Genomic DNA, 18,661 nt, shown 5'->3' with positions numbered 1-18,661 from the left:
GAAAAAAGATGCCTAGCTGAGCCTGTGTTATCTCACTTTATCTGTAGGAAAAATCTTTGGTTTAGGTACTATTAATAGCTTCCTTTTACAGGTCAGAAAATGAGGCACAGAGAATGTAAGTAAAATCTCAAAATGCTATTTTTAGCATAGAAGAGAAGGGATAATTTTACTTATATGCATGGGGGGAAATGAAAAAATAAGTGATATTTGAGTGGGGCCATACTGGTTGAGTAAGAGTTTTCCAGGTGAAAGTGTGGCAGAAAGGCATAGGACTTCAATATGTATCAACACTGGATGGATAAATGGGAGGGAGAAATGAGGAGGAAGGGAAAGGGCTATTGTGATACTGATGGAATATGTTCTGGAAGATGCACTAACTTGGTTTCTTAATAAGTGCTGAAGATATCATACTGTTAAATAGGGTTTTGTAACCTGGAATCAATGGATAAAATGATGCAAAATGAATTTACCTTGGGAGAGGCTCTATAGATTTTATCAAATCTTTAAAGGGCTCTATGATACTCCAAATAAAACAAATCTGTTAAAATTTCATGTGTACCTTCTTCCACAGAGCATATGCAACTATGAAGTTTTAGTAACAAAAGTTTCTAATTTAAAAGACACCTATGTTTGGGCTTAGAGAAGGCAAAATAATTTTCTTTAGCTAATTAGCACCTTCTCGTTAATTTTGTTACTTCATGTTTAGATGCAGATACTCTTAAAGCTAGAGTATATCAGCGATCCTAATAAACTAGTAAAACTACCAATTATTTTTTCTTTAGAATTCTTTATGTCATAAAGGAGACTGGGTAGGATTTCGGAAGTCATTTAGCTTAATACTTAGCTACAGGCAAATCCATGCCCAAATCATCCCAGATGGGGGACTATTTTTAAGGATCTTGAGTTCTTGCATCCTCCCTCCCTTAGTAATATGTTTGCATACATCATAGCAGGAACTCCAGTATTTGAAGATTTCACCACTGTGAAGAGTTTGAAGACACTCTGAGCATTATGTAAACATGATAGATTTTCTCTTTTTGCCTATGTTTGCCAGTCTAGGCTGTCTACTGTGCCATTAGAATGAGGACATCATAATGTGTGTGAATAAATACTTCAGAAATGACAGTGGAGCTGGTGGGCATTTAAGAAGAGATTAGAAAACTGAAAGTCCCATGCCAAAGGAAACTATCCTCCAAAGACGGGAGCTAAGGAGGCGACCCAATTAGTCTTCCCTTCTCTAATTTCCCTGATTACATATCTTCTTTTACCCCATGTGCTATACCTAGCAAGTTCCCCCAGACATAGACCTAATCAAGAAGGCAGAATCTATGTGCAATGCAATTTAAATGAGAGCTGTGCTATGCTATGTGACTAACAGTGAGGCCTAAACAACAGGGAAGCCCCTGGGGCATAAAAAGTGGCTGGTCCAGATAACATGCTACTGTGGATTTCAAAGCAAATGAGGATAGAAACAATTGGATGTCAGCTCGTATTTGGGAAACTGCATTGGTGAGAGGGCACTTTCCTGAGGAATGGGGTGTGGCAAACTCTGCAACAGCAACTCACATTAGCAGATGCAGGTTGGTATTTCTTTGGCTAGAACTCTTGGTGATGGGGAATGTGAGTAGGCATGGAGTCCTGGAAAAGAAGTAAATCTCCATAACTCCTTGGGCGCATTGGAATCACCAAGCACTGATACACTAGTGCAGTGGGATATGGTGAGCCCCAGAGGGAAGGTCTTAATCAGGCAAGTTTTTCTTTTAAAAATTTAAGTTAATTACTTTTTCATATGTTAAGCAGTGAAGCAGAGGGGCTAAGGGGCAGCCTTGGAGGATTTGATTCTGGTGCTTCAGTAGCTACTTAAGGGCTGTATGAACATGGGCAAAGTATTTCACCTATTAAGACCTCAGTTTCATCACCTGCAAAATGGGCATAATGATAGAATATAACATTTGGACAATGCCTGGCATAGAGAAGGATTTTAAATAATCCTGTTGTGTGGATTAAACAAGTGTAAAGCATATGGCACAGGGGCTGCCACAGAGTCAATGTTCAGTAAGTGGTACTTTTGTTCCTATGACAACAACAACAGATAAAGCGATGGAGAAAGTTAGAAAGGTCCATGTGCCAAGACCACAGGAAAAATGGACAGAATATAGTGACCTGCAGTGCGCAAAGTTTGACATCTTAGGATCTTTAACTATGGGAAAAGATGCATATAATGGTAATAAATTAGGGGGAATATTGGGAGTACAGAGAAGTGATCATCACTGTTTCTTTTTATTTGTGTTTATTGTGTGGTGGTGGGGTGATTACCAGTTTTATTGGAATGTTTTATAAGCTGCTAGATTTACTTACTGAGAATGAACAGATAAATAGGGATATTATTCAGCTGTGTCATGCCACGGGCTCTCGTCAGCTCTTCCACTAACTTTCAGACAAGGTTAATTAATGAGGGAAGTTCACTGCAGAGGAGGAGGAGGAGGGAAAGAGCTGGATCTGCTGGATGATTCATCTTACTGGGGAACAGAGGATGAATCAACTTTTGTTGGTGGTAGTTCTGGGGAGGAGAGTAGGGCATCAGCTGGAGACTCCCATGGTATCTTGAGAAAGACCTGCTGACAGGGTGTGTCAGGGGAGTATGGTCACTTTAACATTACATGATTTGATGGGAACTGGAATAGCTCCTCAATCTTTTCCAATCTTGGATGTTCAAGGTTGCACTTTTAAGTCTTGTGTTTCTTGAAGGTCCATTCTTACTGCAAGGCATCTTTAATCCTAAGCCCAAGTGGCTTCAGAAACATCCTTCTTCCATTTGTTTGCATGATGGTCCCTTCTCATTCACTGCTCACAGGTGACATCCTCAGCGTGACCTTTTGTGATCTTCCTATTTAAAGTGGCTTCCTGCCCTCATCAGCCGCCCCCTCACACTACCTTTCTTTGCTGTCTGCATAGTAGTATAGCCTAGTGGTGAAGTGCATGTGGTATGGAGCTGGACTCCTCAGGTTCAAACTCTGGCTCTGCTCCTTCAACATGTGACATTGAGAATGCTAATTAGTTTTCTATCCTTAGTTTGTGTGTAAAATGGAAACAAAAATAGGAATGTTGTAAGGTCTTACACAGGTGAACTATATCATGCCCAGCATATTGCAGTGTTCCTAAATACCGGCTGTTATTAATTTTAGCCATCATTACTTTCTGATCTCTAGTTTATGGTATGAAAAAAATTTTAATCAGTGTTAAATTATCAAACAATATTGAATTATACTTAATATTGCTTTCTGAAACTATATATCACTCCTCTCACCCTTCTTCCCTCCTGGGATGTGCCCCCTCCAAACCAGTAAAAATGAATAAACGTGAAGAAAGAATGCTGAGAGACAGGAAACAGTTCGAAAGGAAGCCCCATGGTTCCTAAAATCTGAAATGCAAAGAATGTGTCTTTCTAGCATTAGAATAACAAGAATCTCAACATCTGTGGTCTGCTTATAGAATTCCAAACTAATGAATGCAGCAAGGCAGGGCAATAGAAAATGGTCCTAAGGATAGGGTCTGTTTTCTTTCCCTCAATGCACTCCTTTGTAAGAAGCCTCTATCGGGTAGGGCTACAGCAGGTGGAGCTGCCCACTTGGCTCTTCTCTGCATCGCACCTGCTAAAGGTTAAGGATACTCCACTTGTGCCTTTTAGACTCCAAGACAGCTCAGCTAAAGGTCGTTGTTGGAAGGATCTGCTTCCCCACCTCTTGTTTTTCTGAAGAATTAATATCAAAGAAAGTGCCTGACTCTGACTTTTATACAGTTGGCTAGTCTCCTGATGGCTTAGGTAAGGTTTTGAAGACCTAATGATACTGGCTGTTACCATCCCCAATAACACGACAGTCACCTTAAAGAACTGAACTATCAGAAGTTCTAAATTCTAAAGCTGGGGAAGGTCACAACGGCTGGCCACATTGATGGCATATGCCATTTCTGTTTGCCTTCCCACAGATAATCAATATTGTTTGAGATTGGTTAGTGTGTTGTAAAATTGATAAGATTCAGGTTGCCAAAGGCATTTCATGAATTTCATAGGTCTTAATTTATGTTGCTATAGTAACTGAAACATTGGAATTTCCTGAGATTAGAAGGCTTTTATATCCTTAACCTTAAAATGATGATAATGTAGAGTTGGACTGTGGACTTGGTATTTGCTTGTGAGGAACTTAAGTATATCGAGTATTCTATGAATGCTAAGGTGTGACTGCATGTTCCATAAATACAGTTTCAAAATTCAGGTTTCTAATATCCCACCTGATTTTCTCGTCTATATGTATAAATCTCGGTGGCTAAGATGTTATTAAAACGGACAGCCTTTCTCTAAAGAGAACGGGAGAATTTGAAGGGGAAAGCGAGAGAAGTGGAACTCTCCTAAGTGGCAGTTCTAGAGCACTCATCTTAAGGACTGATATGAAATTGGCTCACCTTCTCCATTAAAGTGAATTTCCAGCAGGTGCTGAAGCACTTGGCATATTTTTAATCAATGTTTTAAGAAAAGACACTATATTGGGGCTTTCAGTGCACCAGCAATGTCTGAAGTGAGAAGGAGAGGTGTAAAGAAGCTCCTGCCTTGAGTCAGGAAGATGACTAGAAATCCTATGCGCTCCTCAAGATCACATGTGTTCATTATATAGACCTAAAGCAGCTGGAAAATTCAATGCAAAATACCTAGGACTGGCCTGAGACAGCAATGTCTCCCCTCCCGGAACCAGCTTACCTTATATCCTGATGATTTGATGTGCACACCGCGTTTGGTCAGAGTAGATTTCATTCGGATGAAAAAGGAACGCTCAAGAGTGTTGTCAGTGGTTAGCAGACTGGGGCTGGTTGACTCCACTGAGGAATACAAAAATACAGACACACATGATTTAGATCCTTACACAGCCCCTCACAGCTACAGCTCAGGTGCAATCCTTGAGTTCACTAAAAATAAATGACTGATGGGTGCTAAGAGCAATAGTAATCAATTTACCTCATTTAGAAAATGTTTACTTTGCAGAAAATAAAAAAGAAAAATTAATGTATCTAGAGTAACCTCGTTCCAGTTTCTAACAAGAGCTTTTCAGGCCTTTTCACTTGCAGCAGCTGCCTAAGTGGGGTCTAGTCGTAAGTACGTGCAGTTTACTTGAGGCTGGGCTGGTGCACATGGAGAGAACTGTCATGAAAAACAAGGACCCGTAGATTTATGAGGTCAACCAAGGTACAGGCAGAGATGCTTCTGATAAAGGGTAAGGAAGGTTTGCTCTTTGTTCTCCCCGAGAATCCATTCTTGTGCCATTCGCCTACTGGGAGTTCAGGATTCACTCTCAAGGCTGGAGAGTCATGTCCTGACCAATGTCCTCACCCCTCAGAGCTGGTTTTCTTCATCATGGGGAGTAAGAAGCATAAATAAGACATGGAGGGAGAAGAATGGGATGTGTAGACAGAAACAAAAACTACTCACGATATCAACTTTCCATTCCTGTCACTTAAGAGCAGCTTTCAACCCCAACCCCCCAAATAGAAAACAGTCTGTTTTTCCACTTCTCTGCTTCTGATATGAGGAAACAATGGTTTCCTCTCTTAAACAAGATAGTCACTCTTTCCTTTTATAAGCTTTTAGACTAAGTAGAATGTTTTTGCTTATGAAACTTAAAATGGTAGTTTGCAGTCTTGCTGATGCAAAAACACCTTTATGCAAACAGGTCAGAAGGCAATGTAAAAATCTATTTTCTTTAAAAACAAGCTTCCAAGGTATTTTATAAACTTTAGTGTTTTCTGGCAAAGAAATTAATTTTGGAGTTTTTAAGTCTAATAAATACTCTAATTTGTACTCTTCTTAAATACTATTTTAAAGTTTTTCTTATTCAAAAGTTAAAAAAAAAAATTGTCCAAGAAACAGGATTTCTTTTGAGTAGCCCTATGCTAACGCTTATTTTCTCTGGAGTAGGGGTAAAGAAATATGTGTAACAAAGAGATTTAAGAATTAAGTATATGTGAAAACAGTTATTAACAACAGAAAAAATGGGCAAAACAAGTTTTAAATTTTAAGTTATGAAATGCATTCCATATATTTCTAAGGGTGAATAATCTCTTTCATATTAAACTTGATGCTCAGATGAAAGAAGAATGAATGAGAGTTACTGTAATAACAGAAAACTTGCTATCTGTGGTTTGGGGCTTTTCTTATATGGTTTTTATCTTAACATGACTATGTTTTCCTATTTTTATGGCATTTCTATTCTGGGGTATTGGAATCACTGACAAGTGTCCCTTTCTTATGTGTCTCTCTTAAGGTTTTCCTCTTTTTTTTTTTTTGTTTTAGAGAGCATGAATCTGATGTCATTTTAAATGTACAGCTTTTTATCACTCGAGGGAAAAGCAGAGCCATGTTATATTTAGTACTTTCATTTCTTCTGATTAAATATGAATTACTATGAAATTTTTCTCATCATCTAACACGCCATAATACGCCAACAGCTTTTTAATACACTATATAAGCACAAACTTCTGCTCTAAGAGTTTAATTTGCCCCTCTAATCCAATCACATCAACCTTATTTCTCTTATCAGAGATTCCCATTTTGAATTAAATGAGCTCATTAGTTTTAATCAAAAGCAGAGAGATCAAAACTTAAACGTAAATGCTTTAGATCAGAACTGTCAGTCAGCCGTGCAGTTCTATTTTACTAAAATACAAGATCAGAGACCCTTAGAACCAATTTTTTCTCGTAAGGGATGCCGAGAGCTTGAAGATGCTATATCCTTTTTTTTTTTTTTCCCTCCCAAGGACAGATTATACATTTAAGGTTAGACTTAATTTATAGCAGTTTTTTTTCATCCTGGTGGAAATGGAAAAGTATACCAATCTACTGTTGTTCCTTTCACATTTATTGGCACTAGTCCTCAGAGACTTGAACTAACACGAAGCCATCAGAACCACACCACAAACTCAGCCTTAAAAATTCAGCTCTGTTCAGCAAGATCATGTTTGCAATTGCTGAGGAAAAATGAAACATCCCAGAGAAGTGAAATCTGTTTTAGGGCTGGGGTCTTGGAGCTCCTGACCCAGTAAGGAAGGAACTACCAAACTTGTAGAAAGGGTGGGTAATGCAGGCATTGTGAGAAATCATTGTGTTCTATATGGAACTGCACAGTAAAACACTTAGAGGGTATGTTAGAGACCACAGCATGGATGCTTCCAGCTGGGTGAAGACACAAGCTTCACGTGAGCTGTGGAGCCGATCATGGCATCGTGCCCTGAATGAGGCAGGAGTATGGCACCGTATCACGTGTTGCAACAGTAACTGCCTAAACATACAGGGGCAATGTTATTTGTACCCAGGACAACTGGTGTAAGAGGAGTGTTAAGGTCAGGTTTTGCCCCAGTGAAGCTGATATTTAAAATCAAAACTAGTCTTCAAGCTTTATTTCAAGAGCATGGGGTATGGGGAGTCCAAGAGAAGGAGACAGGGCAACCCAGAAAGAGACTGATTTCTGATGACAATTTCTACTGAAATTCCATATGGCTTCCTACTTCTGAGGACAGGGGCAGAAGTAAGAAGCCACGTTTATTATAATAAAGTTATTCATAGCTCACACGCCATGGTCATGGGTTCTCAAGGGCTAGCAAATACACTTGGTTTATCCCAGCTGTGACAATGGTGTCTCCATGTGAAAAGATAGATTATCTGCATGTGACAGACGAGAGCAGCAGCTTTAGAAGAGATGCTTTTGAACTGTCTCACGTGAGAGGTGTGATTTTGATGAAGGTTCTATTGGGTGAGATCCAAGGCAGCACAGCCTTGGTGGTGTGCGATGCCACTGTGGCACTGAAGAGAAAGTGCGCGCACGCATGCGTGCATGTGTGTAGGATGAGGCGAACAGTGGATGAGAAGATGGAGTAGTGAGAGAAGCCTCCTTAGGAATAGTGCTCTATAAAGACAGTGGAAACAGTTTATGTCTAAGAAGCATTTTAGAGTGCTTTCTAGATATGAAATGCTTTTCTATCAACTTTTTGAGGCAGGTCATAATTGTTGCATGCTCTGATAAGAAATCTGGGATTTAGAGAAGTTGTATCTGCTGCCTGAGACACAGGAAAAAATCTACAGGTAAAGCTGGATTAAGTGGTCAAAGCCCAGTTGTGCCCAGCTCTGCCCTATAAATTATAAACTAGGAGCTTAAAAAATAAAAAAATTAAAAAAAGACGTACACAACTAAAAGCTGAATAAAGAAATATACTCTATTTGGCTCAATCTCAAGGTCTCAACTTTTTAATAAACCTAAATTATCTCAGCTCTTGAAATGTCAGTTTTTGCATATTTTGTAAAATTTACAGGAAAATTTACAGCAAAAGTAGTAATAATTTTTATGTTGGCAAATGCCACCATAATGTGAAATGATATCTGAATTACTCCACATCTGTTCATGATTCCCTAGCTGGTGTTGTGGTTGCTGTTCCCCTTGTTATTATGTAGGGGCAGGAGGAGGTAAAGGAGACAGAAAGAGGAGGTGTCTGAGAGCCATCTAGTTCTCACTGGGCTGAAACTAGGGCCAGGTTTCTTTGGAATAATTTCAGTATTCTCTCCAGGGTCTCTATAAGAGTATGAAGCCAATGCCTTTAAAGAGGGCCTTTTCTCTCTCTCTCTCTCTCTCTTTTTTAAAAATGAGTCAGGGTCTTGCTCTGTCACTCAGGCTGGAGTGCAGTGGCGCGATCATAAGTTAATGCAGCCTCAACCTTCTGGACTCAGGCTATTCTCTTGCCTCAGCCTCCTGAATAGCTGGGACCACAATTGCGTGCCACCACACCTGGCTATTTTTTAATTTTTAAATGTTTTTTAGTATTTTTTGTAGATAGGGTTTCACCATGTTGCCCAGGGATTCACCAGCCTTGGCCTCTCTAAGTGCTGAGATTACAGATGTGAGCCACTGTGCCCAGCCAAGAGCCTTTTTTTTCAGTATACTTCAAGTACTTTCACTATAATTAAAGTGTCAGAACCCTCCAATCGCCACCAAATCCTGATGTGTGAGGGAGGAAAAAAAAAATTTTGAGAAAATGTTATTCCTCAAAAGTAAGTAAGGTATTTTTCCTTTTAAAGGAGAAGTGGAGTTGCCATAGGTTGTTAAGACATGAAGTTAAACATATTCTTTTCGCACGTCACTGCCTAAATGAATCTTTTCATTTTTAGGTGTTCTGTGCGCACAGGACGAACTGAAGAGCAATTACCCAAAATGACTTGCACAAGGCAAGAGAGGTGTTGGTTCATTTTGCAATGATCCTGATAAAGCCAAATTGTTCCACTGGCATATGCTGTCAGCCTTGCTAGAAACGGCTGCAGTTTAGGACTTTAGAATGAATATGTATCCACTGGGATTTGACAAGTTGGTTTTTTCCTTACAACATTTTTCCTTATACATGAGAGGACTGCACTTCCTCAGCCACATGGAGTTGGGGATGCTTGCATGGCTTGCTTTAGTCAATGAAATGTGAGCAAAAGCCACGTGTCACTTTCAGGTGGAATTTTTAAGAGCCAGTTACGATGGGCTGCTTTCTCTTTTCCTCTGTCGTGGTGACTGTTAACAACTTCACCAGCCTGAGTCTTGGAAGACAATGTGAAGCAGGACCCCTGCCAATCCCTACTGAAACAGATCTTTGTTATAATTTGGGGATTTTTTTTTAAACTGTAGCATTAAGTTAGCCCATACTGACTAACACAAACACCAAGTCTTTATTATGTATTCTTTATTTAAGTCAGTTATATTTCCAACGTCTCCCAGATAGGGGCAGAGCAAGAATATGACAGATGCTTGGCTCCAAAGGTCATGAGGTTGCCAATATCCTGTTCTTACAGTTATTTATATACTTACTTTATCTCCATTTAATCTCTCTTGCTAGATATTTGAGGGCAGCAGGGCTAAGATGAGTCTAACTTTGATGCTGTATTGCACTTAGCATGGTTCCTTTTATACATGTATCCAGATAGCTACATCTATCTATTGATAGAATCTTTACTCTGGGTATATTATTATTATACGTCTATTTATGTATGTGTGTATGTCTGTGTATATATAGTAACTAATATTCACTAAATACTGAATTTAATAAGATCTTCCCAACCTAGTTTCCGAAAAGCAGGCCAAGCATGGTAAAAATAAATCTTTCTCATAGAAATTATCCCAGAGAATTTTATGTTTATCCAGAATGACATCTGTGGTAATTTTTAAATGCTATGAATTCTTCAAAACTCTTCCTTCTAAAAGGTGGAGCTACTACTTCTCCCCTTCAGTGGGTGTGTGCTAAACTTGGTGACCTGCTTTTAATAATGAGCATATGGTGGAATTGATGGTGTATGATTAGCACAGCAGCTCCCTCCTTGCTCTCTTGGGTCATTCACTCTGATGGAAACCAGTTGCGATGTTGGGATGACACTTAGGCAGTCAGTCCTATGGAAGGGCCAATGTAGCAAGGAACTGAGGCTTCCTACTGACAGTCACTTCAGTGATTTTAGAGCTGGATCATCCAGCTTTAGGTGAGCCTTCAGATAACTGCCTCGGCTGCCATCTCAATTGCAACCTCATGGAAGACCCTGAGCCAGAGCTACACAGATCAGCTGCTCCTAGATTGCTAACCTGAAGAACCTATGTGAGATATCTTTGCTTTTTTAAAGCTGTCGCTCTTTGGGGGTAATCTGTTATCCAATAACAGACAACTCATATAGCATTAATGTAGAATCTCTTTTTGGAAAAATCATAGCCTTTTTTGGATACGTGATGATCATGTTCATGGATAAAACTATGTGGCCCAGTGTGTCAATAACTGGTTGAATTTACATGTGTAGGGCACACTACCTGAAATATTGATTTTTATAAGTAGGGTCTGTATTTTCAAAGGTAAATGCTCAACTGATTTTTTTAAAATGGGAAATTTGCAAAAGATGTCATCGATAGTGCCATGTACAAGACTATGAGATATTGAAAGAAAGGAATGATTTCTTATTTGTTTTTTGTTGTATCTCTTTACTGTTCTCCAGTCTTCCTTGTGCCTAGGATTGTGCTTTACATAACTAGGCATTCAGTTACACATGTCAAAATAAAGTGACATTCAGATGCTTTCTTTTAAGAAGAATTCTTCACTTTATCCCTGTCACTCTCTCACACACCAAACAATATCATGTCCCAAGAAGGCTTTTTCTCTTGAGGGGAGGGGATCATTAAGTCCTCTCCTTGTATTCATCTCTAAGGAAGTGTTTTCTGCAAAGTGTTCTTTTGAGAGTTCTAGGCCAGTGGGTTTGGTAGTTAAAGGGGGGTTGGCCTGATTTCTCCCAGAGTTAGAGAATACTTTGTTCTCTGTCTTTTGAGAGTTGGTTTTCATCCCACTGGCCTGACTTCTACCATGTGCCAGGGCAATTCTGAAGTGGGTAGCGGCTCTTAGTATACTAGAGTGTGATCCTTGGCCACTGGTGGCGAGGCAGTGCCTTTTTCTGCAGTCACAAGTTATATCGCCCTTTGCAGACAATGCAGTTGCAGCCACTATGGCTCAGCAGTCAGACTCTATCAGATTCGGTGCTTGCTCTGGAGTCCAACAAAAAAGTCTGATATATTTAAATATCCTTAGGGCTGATTCCTGTCCCTACCCAGTTGTGAGTCTTCAGCATTGTTTACAAACTTGTGAATTATTAACTGAAACTCTAGAGCATAGCTGTGAAAAGAATTGTGATTCAAAAATGATGTAATAACCTTCTTTAACAGTAACATTAAAAATAACCCACCTAAAAATATGAAAATAATAATCTGCCAACCAATGCCACCTGTCAGCATAAGCTCCCTGGCAGTATCTGGCCTGTCTCGAATGAGAATCATAATGCATGAGGTTGCCTTTCAGGTTTCTTGCTCCTGGCAGGGGTTACTACTTGGTGAGACTGTCCCCCGAGGGAGAAGAGAGTGTTTGCTGGCTGCCTGCTGCTCTGCAGTTGGTGTTTGGATGATACCACTCTGGGGAAATATACACAGTGTCAGAGTCAAGCTGCTACCAGTGGGTGTTTCTATACACAACTACTAAGCAACAGGAAAGTTCAAGGGGGAAAAACTGAGTATTGTAAAGATCGCCTTTGAGAGTACATGATATCCAATATGACCCATTCTGCAGCAGGCTATGCACTCCAAAGGATGTGCCACATGAATATTGCAAGTGAGTGTTTTAAATCTTATTGGAAACTCCCTATAAATGTTGCCACTTGAGGGATCTATTCTGGGAGAAAAATATAGCATGTCCTCCCGCAATGCTGCGTGGATTCCATTACCAATATTGCATATGGGATCGAGTGTGGCAATGCTTTTATCACAACTATAAAGTGGTTATGAGCCAATTCTTCATATAAAACATAGTCAATAACATTGAGAGCTTTCCCTCCTTTCTGTTTCTTTTACTTCCTTCCTTCTTTTTCTTTTTCTTTTCTCTTTTTTTTTTTTTATGACAAACACCATGTCAGACAAAGGGCATCAGGACTTAGTCTTTGTACTACAATACAAAATAACAATACATAAACACCTTTGTGAAGGCAGCTCGAAACCCCATGTTTTCTATTAAAAAGTCATGTTCAATCTTCACTGTTGATAGAACTGAATAGCTAACACAGAGAACATTGTATATCAGAAAGGTCAATAGTTATTATGAGCTACAAATATATTTTTTTCTATCCTTCAGGCTGTTTAGCGCATATCACAGCATGAGCAGCTGTCTCCTTTAATGCTTTTAAAATTAGAATCCCAAAGAGGAAGAAAAAATTATGGTTGCAATGATTGCTCTTTGCTTTTGTAAGTTTACTTTAATATACTATTTTATATACATGAATCTTCTGTGCGGCCTATCCATGGGGCAGTAGCTGGTTGCCAGTATCCAGCTGAACCGCCATGTTTATTTTTTTAACATTCTGGCCAAATCTCCATCTCAGGCACAGATGTTGCCCACATACCGTATTTTAAAACGGAGTTAGATAGAAGACTCTGGTTACAGAGGCACTTGCAAACACATACACATGCATTCTGCCTTTTCCTTGCTTTAAAGCTCTATTACTAACTACAATACCATGTGATGAGGAACTCCTATACAGCACAGGGTGAAAAATCAGGCAGTGATTCAAACCATTGGTACGCAAGTATCACTCTCCACGTGCAGGCATGTGGACTGAGAGTGTACCTTTTAATATTTTAAAGGTTGATCTTCTGGCTGTCCCTGGAACTTCTTGCCCTTACTCAGCACATGACCCTAGAAGACAGTATTGAAATTAAACCCATGTAAGCACACATCAAATGTTTTACTATAGCTCACTTTTTCTTTGTTCAGTTATTTGAATAAATACTTGCTGAGTAACTAGTGGTCTGGAACCATTCATAACAGTGCTTACCTTTTTTAGGGGAGGAGCAACAATAAAATAATTTCAGGTGGTGATTAATGCTATAAACAATAACAGCGAGTAAGACACTAGAGAGTGATGGGAGCCACATTTTGGTTGAGTGGTCACAAGGGCCTGTCTGACATGGTGGCATCTCAGAGGAGACCAAGTCATGGATGTCTGGGTGAAGGAATCACGTCCATCTCTGTGCTCATGGTTCTCATGATTCTCATGGTAAATGTATAGCTCGAAACTGGTAAAAGGCTTTACAGTAAGCTAGTAGTTGGATAGCTACGCAGTAGTGACTATGAAATTTTAGAGAAGTTGTCTTTTAAATTTTTGTCCAAGATTAAATTATTTGCCTTCAGTATATGACTTGACATATAGGCCACCAAGGAAATAATTAATGGGCATGATGGATCAGTGTGTCCAATGCTCTCAGCTGTACCCACTGGGATTGTCAAGTCTTTAGGGATCTCCAGAGAAAGCAGCTTCAGTCAAAAAGTGGGATAAGGATACAGTGAATAAATGATACACTTCTTTTTGGAGAATTTTGGGGGGTGAAAATGGAGAGTTGAGTATGTTTACTGATGGAGAGGCCAGAGCTTAGAGTTGTCTACACTGGAAATGCTAATTGAAGAATTTAAACCCTAAGGGATATTGAATTAGTAACAGAGAAAGAGAGGTGAGCCTTTGAAATGGGGGAAATCAAAAGGAAGAATAAGAGAAGGTGGGAGGTGGAGGGAGAGAGACAGGAGTGTGACAGAAATGGTTCTGAATAACTTACCTTCAATAAAGTAAATAAATTTCAATAAAGTTGTTTGCTGAGATAAAGGAAGTGGATGAAGGACAGGGTTTTGAGAGCAAAGAAAGCTATGAAACAGCCTATGTAGGGAAACCACCTGGGATCAATAGAAAAATAAGCACGAACATTTTTTTAGTAGCTAGAAGTTGCCTGGCTTCAATTTCTACAGATGGGACCCATGACAATGGGAATGAAAGGCAATAGGATGAGGGATTCCAAAGGGTTAAGTCAAGTGAAAACTGGCAACATGATGAGCTGGAGACTAGGAAAGGATGGCAGGACAGGGGTGTGGTGACATGAGAGAGGTAGGCAGTAGGGGCTTTATTCAGAGAGTGAATTCTGAGTATTATTTACTGCTTTAAAAAAGTTTGTATAAATATGTTCATAGAAAATTTTGAAAACATGAACTATAAGAAAACTTAAAAAAAATCCCCATAATGTTATCATCCAGCTATAGTCACTATTACTAGTGACCCCAATGTGTTTTCTTGCAGTCTTATTTACCACTTATTGATAAATTTATTTCAAAATTGGGATAACACCTGTGTCTGCCTCATCTTTTAATGTTAAAAAGTCATAGCTTACTATGTGGTAATAACCATACTTTTATTAGAAACTGTTAGGGCAATAAATGGATGCTGGGGTTCTAGGGGCCTTGGCTGCAAATCAGTGTTTTTAAACAAATTTTTAAAGAACATTACAGTATCTGTATTTGTCCATATTATTACATCACTTTCAAACACACTATTTTTTAGTGGCTATGCAATATTTCATTGCACGGTGATGAATTTCTTCGAAATTAATGTTCTTTCAACTTTCTTATCTCTTAGGGTGAATTTCTAGAATGAGTATGTCTGGGTCTGAGCTTTTAAAAAAGCTCTTAATACAAACAGACAAACTGATTTCCAGAAAAGTTGCACCATTCCAGTTTGCATGTCTCTCAGTAATATTTAATGGTGTTCATATTATTGCCACCTTAAAAGATTTGTCTTTTTTTTTTTGAGAGTAAACATTAAATTACCAGAAGATAACATATTTACCAGGGTCTCTGTGATAAGAAATGTGTAAAAACATCTCACATGTTTTTAATATGCATTTTTTAATTTTTATTTTTGAGATTGGTGTCTCACTCTGTCACCCAGGCTAGAGGGCAGCTAGCTGTAGCCTCGACCTCCCAGGCTCAAGTGATCCTCTGCTTCAGCCTCCCGAGTAGCTGGGACTAGAGGTGGGTGCCACCATGGCTGGCTACTTTTTGTGTTTTTTTTTGAAGAGACAGGGTTTCACCATGTTGCCCAGGCTGGTCTTGAAGTCCTGGGCTCAAGGGATCCACCTGCCTTGGTCTCCCAAAATGCTAGGATTACAGACATGAGCCGCCACATCTGGCAATTGGCATTTTTATTTCTATTGAGGATGGATTATGTTTTAATACATATTTATTGGCCAGTTGAATTTTTTAATCACATATTTATGTTCTCTATTTTGTAATTGGGTTTTTAGTGTTTTCCTGATCAATCTGAATGAACTACATATATATTAAGGATATTAACTCTGACATATTTCTTGCAAGTACATCCCATTTTTTTGCCTTTTGTTTATGATATACATAAACGCATATGTTTTTAAATTTTATATTGAGTAGTCTATACATTTTTTCCTTTGTGACTTTTGCTCAAATTTTTTAACAGGTATTTGAGATTTTGAAAACGAAGCCTGGTTAAAGTCCAAGGTTTGATCGTGCTAAGTGTGCTAAAGGTAAGATAAAAAATGGATATATATTTTTAAAAGTTTTGGCAGTCAAGGAACTATGTGTTGAATGATTACCCATCATGGAAACTCTCATTCTTACATCTGTTTGCCTCCTTGAGCTGAGGGGTTCACAGGAAGGCTGCAGAGCATGAGCTGACATCTCTGAGGAAAGTCAGAGAGTGATGTGTGTGTTGATAGCCAATGGCATTAAGAACAGAGAAAGAATGCTTTTTTTTTTTTTTTTTAAGAGGAAGTATTTAAGCAAAGATCTTAGGGAAATAGTGTGGAAGCGGCCGCAGAAGCAGTGCACCATGACCACTTCTCTTTCATACAGGGACATAGGACTCTGAACTGGGCAGTTGCACTGGAGAGGGTTAGAGAGTAGTGGCTTCCAAGGGAGAAAGGTCTCAGTGAGGATGAAGAGGCAGATGTGAGGCTTGTGGAAAAGTCAGTGGCTACGGAGAGTTTACACCTAATTAGCCTTGCTGAATAAAATACAGGATACCCCATTACATTTGAATTTCAGGTAAACAACAAATGAATTTTTGTACTATGATCCAAATATTGCATATAAATTCCAAATTGAACGGGGAATCCTATATTTGGTAAATCTGGTAGCCCTTTTCCTACAAGAATAAAGATTTAATGTGACACAGAGGAAGAGTTTTGCATGAGTGCAGTCATATGCTTAACAGGGATGACAAATGGAAGAGTTTAGAAGATTGACCTGAGATACATTTCTTTAATGGAGTGAATGCTGAATGACTAGAGCTTTCTTGTTGGAAGGTACTAGAGAACTACACAATTATTGAGAATTCAAGTGAAATCTGGTGTGATGATATGGCTTTTTCAATTTTGCCATCTTAGGTATAGGGTCTGACACAATGGCCAATTTTAATTTTCCCATGTGAGTGTGTATATTCTGGAGATAGAAAGGGTCTCAGGTTGCCAGGTCTCCACAAATATCTCCTGAATCAGTATCTTCTGTTAATTAATTAATTTTTTCATATGGGAGAAATTTGACCAGGTAGCTAGGATTTGTTGGTTTTATTATGGCTAAATTCCAGCACATCTTGAAATGGTTATTTTTCAAATGTTTTTAGTTAGAAGTACCATATTAAATCCATCATCAATAAAGAATTGAGGGTTATTTATTGGAGAATATTCTTAGTAACATTATTTATACTTTGTAATAATTTAGAGAAGCCAGAAATGAGAGATAACCCAATAATTATCTATATCTGTTATTTTGCTAATGAATCTCTATTTTTGACATCTTTAATTAAGCTAATTTTCCTTTCTCTCATGATCCTAATAAGTTTCAATGACCACTGCTCCATCTTAATACCTAAACAAAGTCATCTAATCTTTTGCAAGAAGTAGCTCTGCTTTAAAACAGGACTTCATCATTATAATCTTGGTCAGCTAATATATGTGTAGGCATCATTTCCATATCTGAACTCGACGTTAGGTCATTTGTATATTTTCTTGAAGGCTATGCATACTCTTCCCTAGTGGAGGGGATACAAAGCAGTCATTAAAAAAGTCCATTTATATAGCTTGCAGTTATTCTCGCTCTAGAATTACCCTCCTTTCCTTCAGTTAAAAAAGATAAAGGATATTGCTGATGGTGATGGGAAAAATAGGGTTGAAGCAGCCTTTTCTCAAACCAGGGGCAAAGCAAATTTGTTGATGTTAATTATTTCCCTTTTTCCTGCTTCATGAAACAAAGTGATCTCTTCAAATATAGCTTTCCAATGACATATTTGATGTTTTTTACCATCAACACTTCAATGTTATGTTGAATGGCTTCTGGGTCTAAATTGTATATTCTATAATGCCAAATAAGTATTTTTAAAACTGGCACGACCCATCCCTTGTTGCCTGGGAGCTGAATGCTCCCACTGCATTTGTCATAATTGTTTTTGGTTAATCCTCTCAACGGCAGGGACTCCAGGTATTTATGGTTGCCCTTGCTCTGGGTCTTTAATTATTTGACCTGACGTGAGAATGAATCCATCAGTAACAGTAGGCTGTCCTTTGCCCATTTCTCCATTTTATTATTGCATTTATCCCTAACAAACTCCATTTGCATGTCATTAGTAAAGTTCTCCGTATTTTTCAACAGCTTGAGAAGCTGCATTTTGGAAATGACATAAAGGTTCAGATCATATATGTGGTGCTTATCCTCATGTTTCTGTCAAAGCTATGGCCTGCATTCTTTAGTTTCCTTCTTAATCATTTCAATTACAAGCAAAATGAAACCTAAATAAATTTTCTTGAAATAGTCAGTGATTTACACATAAAATACTTCAGAGAGAGCACACTTTTCTTTCCTTTAAAATATTTTTGATTCATTGTGCAAATAATACACAGGTATTACGATTACTACTAATGTTAACTGTCTACGTGGGAGACAATATTGCTTTTACTCTCTTCTGGTAAGTGTTTTATGTGATTTTTTGGGGTGTTAAAATGATGCATGCTAAAATCACAAGTCTATATTCTTTAAATTATGAACATCTAATATAATTGACCAACAAGCCCATATCTAAAGCAGAAAGTAAAATACGTAAACCCAACCTAGAAAGGTCCTTATTCTGAAAGCTATGTCTTGCCCTTCAAGGTTTTTTGTTGTTGTTGATGCCAACAACCAATATCTGCAATCCTTTCTCTAACAGAACGCCTCTCCCTGACCAGGTAAA

At 38.6% G+C, this 18,661-nt stretch overlaps 1 protein-coding gene across 5 annotated transcripts in view; it reads right to left on the bottom strand.

Annotated features, from left to right (window-relative positions):
• The window catches only part of NPAS3 (neuronal PAS domain protein 3), an 862,608-nt gene that overhangs the window by 63,763 nt on the left and 780,184 nt on the right, over positions 1–18,661 (bottom strand). For all 5 annotated transcript variants that reach the window (XM_073010914.1, XM_073010913.1, XM_073010915.1 and 2 more), the window contains one exon: positions 4,754–4,872. In XM_073010914.1, coding sequence (XP_072867015.1) covers positions 4,754–4,872 — 119 coding nt within the window. The remainder of the gene's footprint in view (positions 1–4,753; positions 4,873–18,661) is intronic.

Source organism: Chlorocebus sabaeus, chromosome 24, assembly GCF_047675955.1.
Source record: "Chlorocebus sabaeus isolate Y175 chromosome 24, mChlSab1.0.hap1, whole genome shotgun sequence".
Classification (NCBI taxonomy): Eukaryota; Metazoa; Chordata; class Mammalia; order Primates; family Cercopithecidae; genus Chlorocebus; species Chlorocebus sabaeus.
The sequence above is the reverse complement of the archived record's forward strand: the minus strand, read 5'-3'. Positions and strand labels throughout refer to the sequence as shown.